Source organism: Anolis sagrei, chromosome 4 (genome assembly GCF_037176765.1).
Source record: "Anolis sagrei isolate rAnoSag1 chromosome 4, rAnoSag1.mat, whole genome shotgun sequence".
In the NCBI taxonomy this organism is placed as follows: domain Eukaryota; kingdom Metazoa; phylum Chordata; class Lepidosauria; order Squamata; family Dactyloidae; genus Anolis; species Anolis sagrei.
Window position 1 is genome coordinate 50,254,831 of NC_090024.1, and position 12,582 is coordinate 50,267,412.

General features: G+C 36.1%; 1 protein-coding gene across 1 annotated transcript in view; it reads right to left on the bottom strand.

Moving 5' to 3' along the window:
• Positions 1-12,582, bottom strand: part of RP1 (RP1 axonemal microtubule associated) — a 222,929-nt gene that overhangs the window by 4,113 nt on the left and 206,234 nt on the right. The window contains exons 48-55 of the mRNA XM_060775314.2: positions 11,163-11,370; positions 9,737-9,793; positions 9,353-9,528; positions 8,733-8,949; positions 5,107-5,270; positions 4,942-5,017; positions 2,201-2,279; positions 1,587-1,827 (exon numbers count right to left, since the gene is read on the bottom strand). Of these exons, the coding sequence (XP_060631297.2) occupies positions 1,587-1,827; positions 2,201-2,279; positions 4,942-5,017; positions 5,107-5,270; positions 8,733-8,949; positions 9,353-9,528; positions 9,737-9,793; positions 11,163-11,370 (1,218 nt within the window). The remainder of the gene's footprint in view (positions 1-1,586; positions 1,828-2,200; positions 2,280-4,941; positions 5,018-5,106; positions 5,271-8,732; positions 8,950-9,352; positions 9,529-9,736; positions 9,794-11,162; positions 11,371-12,582) is intronic.

Sequence of the window (12,582 nt, forward strand, 5' to 3'; positions counted from 1 at the left end):
CAGGACTGAATTTAGTTGTGCAGAAAAATAATGAAATCGTTGACCTGAGAGCTTGGAAAACTTACCATTTGGGGGGACACTTCTCAGAATCTTACACCAGCCTTGGTTGCTTGGACATTCTGGCTCTGAAATTAGTTTAGTCTACCCCATCTCCCAAAATTTTCAGACCTGTGCTTATTAATATAATTTACAAATGCAGCACTGTTCTATTTTCAATCTTTCATTTATTTACTAATAATATCAACAATGCCAAATTGTCATGTTATCCAGCACATACAGGACACCACCCCATGCCATACACTTAAGACATTACATACTCCAGTCTGCCAGAACCTGACTGGCAACCATCACCCAGAGAACTTTTCATCAGCTGTCCCATGACCTGCTGGAAGAGAATCAACAGCTAATCAGCTGTCAGAATTTGAGATGCAATTGCAGACCCAACTCATCTGACAGGCCTACCCAGTCTATTTTACGTTGTGAATTTTAATCTGCATTTCATTAGTGGATTTTAACTTGTATTTGAACTCTGTGTATCTTGTTGTGTGTCTTTTAATAGTGTTTTATCTCTTGTTTTAATTATGTTGTATCCTGCCTCGGAGGAGATATTATTATTATTATTATTATTATTATTATTACTATTATTATTATTAGCTAGTTTAGCTTGTATGTATATTATATCTTTAGCTTATTTAGCTTTGAACTCTTTTTAAAAAAATATCCCTAATTATTGTCAAATGTTATTCTCATGTGCTTTACAATTTATTTAAAATATTATTTAATTGCCAGTTGACAGCAATATATTGTGTATTTTATTAATAAACTTCCATATTCTTAATTTTGACCATATAATTTTTTTTCATCACGGCAAGTAATATATCCTAGCAGTTGAAGACAACTATGTGGACTAGGATTAGGTGGATATTGTTACTTCCATTACGAAAATGATTCAGTGCTTTAATGTTATTTACAATCAGTGTGCACCAAAATAAAAGTTCAGCTTGCTTTGCTTTCTTATTTGTGGAAATTGCTTTGCTTAGAGTTTTTATCATAGGTCGAGCATCCCATATTTGGACTTCTGAAACCCAAAACACTTTAATTGTCCAGGTAGCTTTGTGATGGTTCAATGTACCAAAAACTTTGTTTTATGCACAAATTATTAAATGTATGAGTTGTGCATAAAATTGCCTTCATACTGTGTGTACATGTTACATAGGTACATTAATGACTTTTTTGTTTAGACTTGGGTCCCATCTACATGATATTTCATGATGTATATGCAGATATATCAGAATTTGAAGAAATCCAAAATATGGAATACTTTTGGTTCCAAGCATTTTGAATTAAGGGATAGTCAATCTATATTTGTTTTGATGACTGTAAGGACTATCCTACACATTAACTGGCAACAAAGGCAGGTTTGTTTCAGAGTATACATACAGTAGGAAGTTAATGTACAAACTGAAGACAAATATTTGCAAAAAAAATATTTCATTTATACACATACTTTAAAAAGTTATAATGTGCTAGGTGACCATAATGCAAAAAAAAAAAAAGAATAGAAAAATTAGGACTGTGGTGCTCACCTTTCCTCGTTCAAAGGGATCTCGATGGTCTAGAGATTTGCTTAGTTGAATTAATGGAGATGTATCCAGGTCTCCAAACAGAATTATGTGAACATTTGCATCTGTCCCTGCTCCTCTCTTGTCACCCGTGTACACCTTAATAGTATATTCAGTGAGATTTTCCAGTTCATCTTTCTTCTGAATCAATGATACTGAGATTTCTTTTTTGATTTTGGGTTTGTTAGCATCCAAAAGGAATGTTCTTTAAAAACAAAACCAGATAGTGATGTTTAGAATTCAACATGCTCTCTAACAACGAAAAAGAATTACAGATTGTTTCTTTGTTTACTGTTTTGTAAGTTGGCCAAAAGCCTGAGATTCTCTGAGGTGCTTACAACAAAACAGAAACATCTGAATTACAAGAAAACACACACACACACACACACACACAGATTACCATAAAGCATAACTAAACATGAAAAAAGTGTGTGGGGGGGGGGGAAATAAAAATAGTAACTCAGTATTTCAAGAAATATATTTTATAAATATTCACAGTGAGCTGTTGGGTAATATGCCATGTCTCATAAAACTTCTTCACCATTAGAATGATTCATTTTTGTATATATATTACTCACTCATTCACTTCAAATATGTAGACAGGCTCTTTTTCTGGGGCTTTCTTTATGTGCAGGGCTTTAATTCCTAGTTTGCAGGCTAAAATAATGAAAATATTTCATTTTACACAAGGGTCAATCTGAATCCATCCAAACAAATTATATAAAATTATATTATACATTCATAGATGGATTAGATGGCATTCATAGTCTTAACACATTTTATTTAATAATACCGGTTGCCATGTCCTCGACCATAGAAAATTATGATAACCATATCTAAGAAATGAGCTGATGTGGTCTATCCAATATAGTTTTTTTTAATCACTGCCCCCAAATAACCCCAGGAACAGGCTAGGAAATTCAATTCACCAAGAATTTGTTTCCTTGGGCTGTGTTATCAATTATGGGTAGGATGCATGCTTTGAATGTGGAGGTTTCTGGCTTTGGCATGTTCCCTGAAAAGGGCATTACATAGCAGGTAATCAGAAAGACACTGCTCCTGGTACACCGGAAAGCCATAGACAGTCCAAGAAACCAAGCTAGATGGACAAACTGGATAAGGTAGATTTCTGTGTTTCCGTGGCTAGATTCAAAAGTGCCAAGGGAAGTGACATTATGCTCCTATTATGTTCAAGGCTCAGTGGATCAGTCTAATTGTACATGAAACGAGAAAAGCTGAGAAAAATATATTGCTCAGATAGGCTTCGGTAAACAGTAAAGCTGTAGCTTAACAATACAAAGACTGAATTTTCATTTTATCAAACTACCATTTTATCCTGAATGCACCTTGGTTTTTTTTGTTTTGTTTATTTTAAAGATTTTATTAGGATCTAACAAGTAGAATATAACATAACCATATTTCCTCCTGAGGGAGTTTAGAAGATAACATAGGTGACGTATACAGTATATATATATTTACAATTTAACAAAAAAGAGAAAATATTTAATAAGTAATCACCCTTACCCCCCACTTGTATTTATCCCTTTTCCACTGTTTCTTCCCTCCCTCTCACATTCACCCCTCCCTCCAGGAACAGTCATGCATTTCCTTTAACATCTATTCTGTTTGTTGGATTGTAAGATAGTCTAGTCCAATTCCTTAGATTTTCTGTTTCCTGAATTCACCTTGTTTAAAGTGCCCAAGGTATCTACAGAACTCTCATTCACATAAATATGTTTAACATCATAGTGTAAAAAACCACCAGGGAGTTCTGAAACTGTGCTCTGTGGAGCCCCCCACTATGAGTGATAGTGGGGGGCTCTACAGTGCAATGCTACTTCCTGCCTTCTGCTCCTCCTCCTGAGAAATGCAGGGAAATGAAAGTTTGGAGCTGCCAAAATTGCGGCAGCAGTGTTCTCCTGGGACATAGATTCTTAATCCTCTGCCTCCTTCACTGCCCAGACTCTTTCCCTTACCACTCTAACCTTTCCCCTCCCCCTGCCTTCTTGGCTTCCAAAACCCTATTTCCCTCCCACCGCTCGGGGTGTGTGTGTGCTTTAATTGTGCTTTTCCTGCATGGCAGAAGAGAGTTGAACTAGATGGCTCCTAGGATCTCCACTGTTATTGTTGGTGTTGCTATTATTATTATTACAAAGGCTAGGTAGCTTTGATTGTGCTTTTCCCACATGGCAGAAAGGAGTTGGACTAGATGGCCCTTGGGATTGCTCCTATTACCGTTACTACTACTACTATTGCAGAAGCTGGATTGCAATCTGACAGGTGCACTTTGTGCTTTTCCTGTATGGCATAACAGTGTTGACTGGATGGTCCTGGGGTTGCTCCTGCTGTTGTTGTTGTTGTCGTCGTCGAACTTGGTCTGATGGAGTTCCAATGTAATTTGTTTTATTATGTTACATTTAGTGTATTTTATGATGCTCCTATTTTACTGTGTTTTGTTTTATAGATTGCTTTTGCTTCTATGTCATGTGGATGTTTTGTCCCATATGTAAGCTGTCCTGAGTCCCTTCGGGGAGATGGTGGCAGGGTGTGAGAAATAATAATAATAATAATTATTATTATTATTATTATTATTATTATTACAAAGGCTGGATGGCTATCTGTTGGGGTGTGTGTGTGCTTTGATTGTGCTTTTACTGCATGGTAGAAGGGGCATGGACTGGATGGCTTCTGGGTCTTCTACTGAAATACTGTTGAAGTTTACGTTGATTGAAATTGTTCTTCATTTTAAATATTGTATTGTTCTTTCTTTTTTTTGAACTACAAACGATATATGTGCAGTGTGCATATGTTTTTTCAATTAGTTCACATAAACATTTTCCATCCATCTGCCACTGGCATGGATCATCTGTCAAATTTTAAAATGTAATGAGGCCCCTGTGTCCAAAAGTTTGCTCATGCCTGATATAGATACATTATATATGATATATAATATAATGTATAGACACATTTATTGGGGCTCCACGAAAAACTTTTGCTTCAAAAATGAGTCCGCAGCTGAAAAAGTTTGAGAACTCCTGCTATACAGATGATTTTATGTAAATATTTAATATAAAGTCAATTCCTTGTCCAAAACAGTACACATGCATTGAATTAACTGCTGAATAGTAGATCTAGATGATGGTGATGATGATAATGATAATGATAATGATGATGATGATGACCTTTGCATCTTATCTTGTCTGTTCCCCAAAACCAGGACTCTAGGAGGCTTTTGATTCAAGTTGCTGATTGGATTTAGGTTGGATGCTGAAATATATTTAGCCCAATATACTTACATCTCAGTGTAAAAGAAACTTACATGATTCAGTACTGATAAGAAGTATGACTTTGTTCAGTTCTTCCAGATCCACAGCATGAATCTGATCTGTAAACAACTAAAACATTTCCATTGGTATTAAGTTAAATGAACTGCTTTAGTGGTTTACCTCCTCACATCCCCTACAACTGAAAAGAAAATAATTACCTCATTGTCATTGTCATTGTCTTTGTGAGATTGTGAAGATGATTCTAATGAAAGTGTTCGATCTTCAGTGTCTCCATTAGTTCCATATATAGACAGAGACATATGTACTGAGTTTATTTTGCTCAAATCATTTTTAGATAATAGCTCCACATTATACGTAACCACTGTAAAATAAAACAAGTCAGTCAGCCTAAATACAACAACTGTTTCATAACATAAGTTTTCACAAATTGGATTTTTGTTGTTTCCTTTGTTGTTGTGTGCCCTCGAGTCATTTCCACCTTAAAGTGAACCAGATCTGTTGAGGGTAGTTGGTCTTTGCATTCCTCTGAAATTGAGAGAATGTAACTTGACCAAGGTCACCATTTCCATGGCTCTGTAAAGATTCTACAGCTGTATTTCAATGATCAAACTAGTATACCACAAAATGTATACCAATTTAGAAAGACAGTTCATAAACAGTTCCTTTTTAAAATGCTTTATGACATTTGCCATGCCCCACTATGCATATAAGAAGCCGTACCACAATGTGTATGAACTCTTTATGAGTCAGGACTTTAAGGATTAATTCCAATGAGATGCTAGTAGACCAAACCTCCTCCTTCCCCAAACATTCTATTGGCATAATTTTAAGGGAATTTTACAACTGCACAGTAACATACACACGTGGTCACTATTACACAACTGACTAATTATTGCATTTCTACCATATGCTGACCTCTGGTTTCTGCTAAAGCAAATATGTGTGAAATCTGTATCAGTTCGTGTAGAAGCTTGCTTAAACAACTGACATGGATCCACAATTTCTGGGAGCAAAATCCTGCTTCTGGGGCATTTCCAAGGTAAAAAGGCAAAGTCAATTTTACTGATACCTAATTGTACCTTGAAATTATCTCCAAGACCTGGAGGAGTTTGTGAAAAGTTTTTGGGAGTAAGGATCTGCACCATTATCCATAGACTCAGTAGCCATGTCTTCTCTTACCCATGTTTCTAAATGTATTCCCTTTCAGGAGTGTCTATGGGCCTTTTGGGGTCTTCCCATGCTATTCTATAGGATGCTTCCAGTCCAAGTTTAATCAAAACAAGATTTTGCTATGATCCACATTTTATTTATTTATTTATCATTTGAACTTATATGCCGCCACTCCCCTGGGGCTCAGAGCGGCTTACAAGAACAGGCTAAAATTGAACACAATTTAAAAACTATTTAAAACAATTTAAAAACAGCAATCAAAGATCAAAGGCCCGTCAAAACAGATATGTCTTACATGCCCTGCGGAAAGCTGGTAAGTCCCGCAGGTATTCAGGCACCCACAGTAAATGCAAGAGATCACATTGTGGTATGCTTTTTGGAGTAGCTGCAGAGCCATAGCACATCTTATTCTGACCCCACCCCCAATAATTAAACAGCCATTCAATTCCTTCACCTTATGCCCTAAGTCAAATAAATGCATTCAGATTGTCTCATATAATCTCATTCTTGTCAGGAAAAGTGACCTTCACATCAGTCTAGCCAAACTACTGTCTCTACTAAGCCAAACTGACTCTTTGGTGTTAGTAATAATACATTAAATGGCTTTTTGGGAATACAGATCTTTGCCAACATCTGGACAATATTTTTGCTGTCTAAAAGAATTGAACACCAGATGGCTGATTGGCTTATGGAGTTAGGAGTTCAAATATGTTGCAGGGATAAGAGACATAACTGTAAGAGTACCAGGCAAATTCACAAACAATCATTACAAAGAGTTTAAGCTGATTTGGTCCAAGTGACCTCTGTGAAACTGAATTAGCCTTAAAACAAGCATTGTAACTATACTAGATTGTGTGCCAATTTTTAACATTAAGGATTTAGACTCACTAATGATAAATAGAGAGGATGTTCTATTTAAGCATTTCTTGGGTGATCATGATGAAAAGTTACATATATTTAAGTGAATACTCTGCGTCATTACTAGCTGATGTATATGAAATATTTTGCTTCTAGCTCATAGCGTAAATTGGTAAAATGTTCAATTCAATAGTGATTATTTTAAAATATGCAGTTTTATTACTGCAACATAAATATCAACTGTTCGTATTATTTTGAAACCCCCCTCCAATTCTGGGAGGAAAACAATCACAATTAAAACATGACACATTCCATATATATTCCCTATGCAAAATAGTTGTGGTACATTTATACAGAACAAGCATTTTTTACCTACAAAAATTTCCAGAATGTGATTCATATCTATTTCTGCTCCTGCTGTGGTATAGTGTATGTTCAGTACAGCCATACTTCAGTCAGAACAGTTGATATGTTTCTGGACATTACTTCTTCGAACAGAAACTTTGGTATCAGAGGCAGAAATAATATCTGAATCACACATGCCTTTTCCACTCATCCTTGAGTCCTAAACACATGGAAGTTGAACATAGAAATCCCAATTCTGGATTCATAAATGGCATCTTTACACATGGCATAGAGGTAGGAGTCTGCATGAAGTTCTCTGACTTATGGTTTATTGTTACTTGCAGTGAATGTAGAAATGGATGGAAAGGAATGTTCTCATTATCAGTAAGCAAGGCTATCATATTGTTACAGTAATATAGGGCTGATCTACACTGACCTGTTATCCTAGGACTGATCCAGCATGGCATATACCAGTTTGGCTCCAAGATTATTTACACATCCACCTGCTTCAGAGGCAGGAGGGAGTCCTAATTGGCAAGCAGTGTCAAGCCTGGTTTAACACTGCCAGATGGCTGCCCTTACTATCCTCTCCTGTTCTTTGTGCCACAGTGAACTCCAAGTATGATATGGGCCTTACAGATCAGCCATCGCCTACAATGGCATTGACTGGAGTGCCAGAGTGATGGCCCCATTGCCAAGACTGACACCACTGCAAGTTATGGTTGACCTGCAGAACCTATGCTGTCATGTGTAAAGACCGCTGTGAATGGGTGGAGAATGGGCGGAGACAGTAAGCGCCATCCCATGTACTTAGGTCACCTGAGCATGGGAAACACAGGATAGCAGTGTAAACAGTTGCAGCTGGTTGCATCTTGGAACCAGCCCAACTGTTTCCATGGTGTCCAAAATCATGGGTTGCTCTGAATTCTATACCAGAATTATGCCAATTATGCAAATTTTGCTGATTATGTAAATCAGTAAAATATTTACTTAATATGCAATTATTTTCATTCTTTCCATATGCAAATTCAATATTGCAACATACCAGTTTGAATTTACTCATTCAAGATTGTGGTTCTACAGTAGTAGTTCTCAATCTGTGGGTTCCCAGGTGTTTTGGCCTACAACTCCTAGACATCTCAGCCAGTTTACCAGCTATTAGGATTTTTGAGAGTTGAAGGCCAAAACATCTGGAGACCCACAGGTTGAGAACCACTGCTCTACAATAATATGCATGGATATATGTGCTGTTTCATGTGCAAGCAGTCTCTTACACAGGCAAGTCCACCACTCTAATTGAAAGAAGTAAAGCTTCTTTTAATAAACATGTCCTGAAGCCTTGAAATTTCTTGAAACACGTAATCAAAAGCAATTAAAACACCCTGCTTTGATAAGATTTTGAGTTGTAATATCAGAAGTACTATATGGCCTAATGCTGATTTATACCTACCGGAAAGTGGTTGCCTTAATGGCCACTCTACAGGGAACTCAATCCATCGCTCTCCATTAAGAAGAGGAAGTGTTTTATTTATATACAGAGTAAAAGTATCCAAGGTTACTGCATTCTGCATTTTACAGTGATGAAACAATTGGGATATGTTTTCTCCCAAGTTATGAAGCCCCAGCTTGATTTTGAAGAGCATTCCCAGATCAAATGGAAAATGTACCTAAGAAAGAAACAAGACAGCAAGCTGATTTCAATTAGACTTCAATAATTTTTAAAGACTAATTTGGAATGGGATTTTCTTTTTCTCTTTTTCTTTTACAAATCCAATGTTCCTTACAAGCCCAGATGGAAAACAATTAGCCAGTATAGGCTTCTATGAACGTTTCAGTGTAGAAGTCCTGTTTCATGTTTTCATTCAAATAACTAAAATTATATGCTACAAATATGATAAGGACACACCTCATTAATATTTTTATTTGTTGGCCTAGACTCAAATATACATAAGGTAACAATGACATCAATTAATTCATGAAGGAGTAAACTATTCTACTGCTCTTTTATTTGTGCATCCATCCATTCATATGCTGTGTGGCAATGATAATAAAGAAAACATATTATTTTACATTGTATGTTGTTTGGTCCTCAGCTTGATCCTGTTTGTCTTCCAAGGAAATTGGTTCTGATTTGCCGTTTTCCCCATAAAACACCACAATCAGTCTGGAAATATTTTTCAAAGACTTTTGAAATTCTTTTGATGAATCTTCATGACATTCGGTAAAATACATTTTCCATGGACCTTCTGCAAAAATAAAAGCAAATGGATAGAAAAAATGATTTTTCACCTTTGGTATTCATTAACTAAGGGGCAGAAAAATGATCATGGTCTGCTATTTAATTTTACTGTTTTTAAAACAGTTTATAGTATTTCCAACAACACCCCAAAAAACAAGCAATCTCACCCAATTTTTCATAAGCTATTATTTGTCTGGCACAGTTTGGAACATTACCTGATCTCATTTGTTGCCTTCGTAACAGTGAAGCACTTATGCTTTGTTCCTGCATTTCTAATTTTTAAAAGATAAAAAAATATATTAACTTTACAAATGATGCTTAGGTACATGTCAGTGAGGTAAACATTAATATTCATGATTTATTTTCAAGATTAAGTACACTTACAGTTTTCCTTACAGATTTCTACTGGGCGCATACTGAGCTGGAATCCCATTAAAAGTTTAATGACACTATATCACCTGTTTTAATACACCAAGACTTTGCTTTTCTAATAGAAATGTTCAAGTGTGTTCTAGGCTAAAAATAATTTAAATCTCATACTTTATTTACACACAATTTAGCCTTTACTGCAAAATAGTGCTGATGCACCACCAAACGACAACTGTCATGATTCCATAACATTAAACCATAGCAGTTAAAGTGGTGTCAAACTGCATTAATTCTACAGTGTGAACACATCCTTATTTTTCCTTAGAGTTGTCTGATCCTCAATTCAATACAAGGATTGACAGAGTAGGCTAGCAGATAAACCATTTCAGGTTCTCTGAAGAAATATCAGTGTCAACACTAGAACTCCTAAAGGAAGCTTGGGAAATCTAAGGTGAGTTGGAATGAATTTCATACATCATGAAAATGCTGGTTTATCACCATTCAATACAATACACTCTTTCTTCAACTAGTTGGAATGTTTGTCAATTAACCATGGAATTAATATTTGAAAATATTCAAATAAATTATCAAAAGAGATGTTTGAGAATGTCAATAAACCTGGTGAAACCCATTCTTGATTCATGAGAATTTTTGCAGTTCAGGACTTATAGTCAACATTTCCATCTGGGGTGGGGGGCGGGGGGGGGGGTTATTTTGCATGCAAAAAATGTTTTCTGCAGGTAGAAGGTTGGAATTGAAGACATACTATACAAACATTTATGCACAGAAAATGCTGTGTTCTGTACAAAATAAGCATGAGTGGATATTGTGCAGAGTAAATCCTGAATTGTGAATATTGTGAAAGTTGTGCACACTTTTCAAAAACTTTCTCATAGTGGGAAGAAAATTGCTACAATTAGCAATCATTTTCTTCAAGGAGAGAAAAAAATGAAGAATTACATTGTACTGCCAAAATACCACTACAGCAACTGAAAAAATGATGGTGGTGAGACAGAATGAGGACAAATAAGGTCAAAATGAAAGAAATGAATTCCAGCCAATCTGTATTTGTTTAGTTGGACATTACAACAGTTTCTTAATGTTCTTTACTTTAACGGCTAAGCTGGCTGGTGATATTGCTATGGCAAGCAGAGATTATTCATGACCTATCTTCTGTTATAACAGTCTTCCATAATAAATAGAAAAAGTGGCATATTCTGGCATTCTAGATGATATTCTCAGCAAATAAATAATATCTTAAACATTACTAACCTGTAACATTCAGCGTTACTGAGGCCCATCTTTTCCTATCAGTTCTGTCTCGCAGCCATGTCTGAGCCATAAATACCATCTCCCTTCCTGTAAAGCCTGGCTCCTTCACAAGAATCTTCTCAAGGTGCCAATCAGAGCCTTTTCCTTTTTCAACAACAAGCTCATGCAGAGTACCAATGTCTACTGCTTCAACATGAAAAATGTCCACCTGGAGGAATCACAGTTTATTATTATTATTATTATTATTATTATTAGCTTTATTTGTACCCCGCTAACATCTCCCGAAGGACTCGATGCGGCTTACAAAGGCTAAGGCCTCAATAAAACCACAATATAGCAAATACACATACACCATAAAGCAAATCAAAAATTAAAGCAATAGACAGTAAACAGTAAAAACAATAAAAACAATAAAAACAATACACCATAACACAGTAAAAACTAAGGCCGGGCCAAGTGTAATGGGTACAGATTAAAAGTGCTGAGTGTGCCAAGTGAAATATAAGGATTTTTAGGTAAGTGCCATGTGCAGACAATCTTAAATCTCTCTAATAAAGTACTTCTGATACAGAGTGCGTAATAAACAGAATAGTTAAGACCAGAACATCATCATATGACACTGTGAAGCATCTGAATAGCAACAGGAGAAAGTAAACTAGAGACTTTCAACTATTTCATTTTTGGGAGGCATTAATGAGGTGGTTTGGGAAACCCAGCTCACACGAAGATCAAAGCAAAATACATTTCATGGACATCTAAACCAAATTAATTGGAATGTGCAATGGAAGCTCTGTTCATGTGTGTGTGTATATGTATATTGGCATATATGTGCTTCTTAAATTCTGTTAGCCAGCTATCACATATGCATGTGTACTAGTGGACTACATTTTTGTTACTGAACAAGATTGTCTCTGCAAGCTATCTTGCAGGCCTTATTATCCCTGCCATGTGAGCATGCCTCTGTGTGTGCATATAAATTTGCTAAAAAGCAAAAGATGAGCTCTATTTTAAAAGTTACATGAACAAAACTATTGGATTTCTCTCTCCTTTCATATACAGTCTAGAACTAGGCTTCCAATGCTACTGCAGTATTTGCCATAGTAGTGTCCAACAATGATATTTGGACAGTGGACACAGCCCTTGTGTTGGATTTAAATCAGCTGTTCAAAGAAATAAGGTCTAACAGATGCTCCAGCTATACTGGGAGGTCCCCTGGGCTAAATGGGAAAGCAATGCACTTTTAGCCAATTGCCCTGTCAATCTGTAGTCTCCCTGTGATGTTCTAGAATGTCCTCAACTTATTTGCCTATATGTTTAATCCAAGGGAGCATTCAACTGACAAAAGTCTGTTTTATAAAGTTCAAGATCAAACCTATTATGATATGTAGCAATAGAGGAGTAAATCTATTTCAGAGAAATA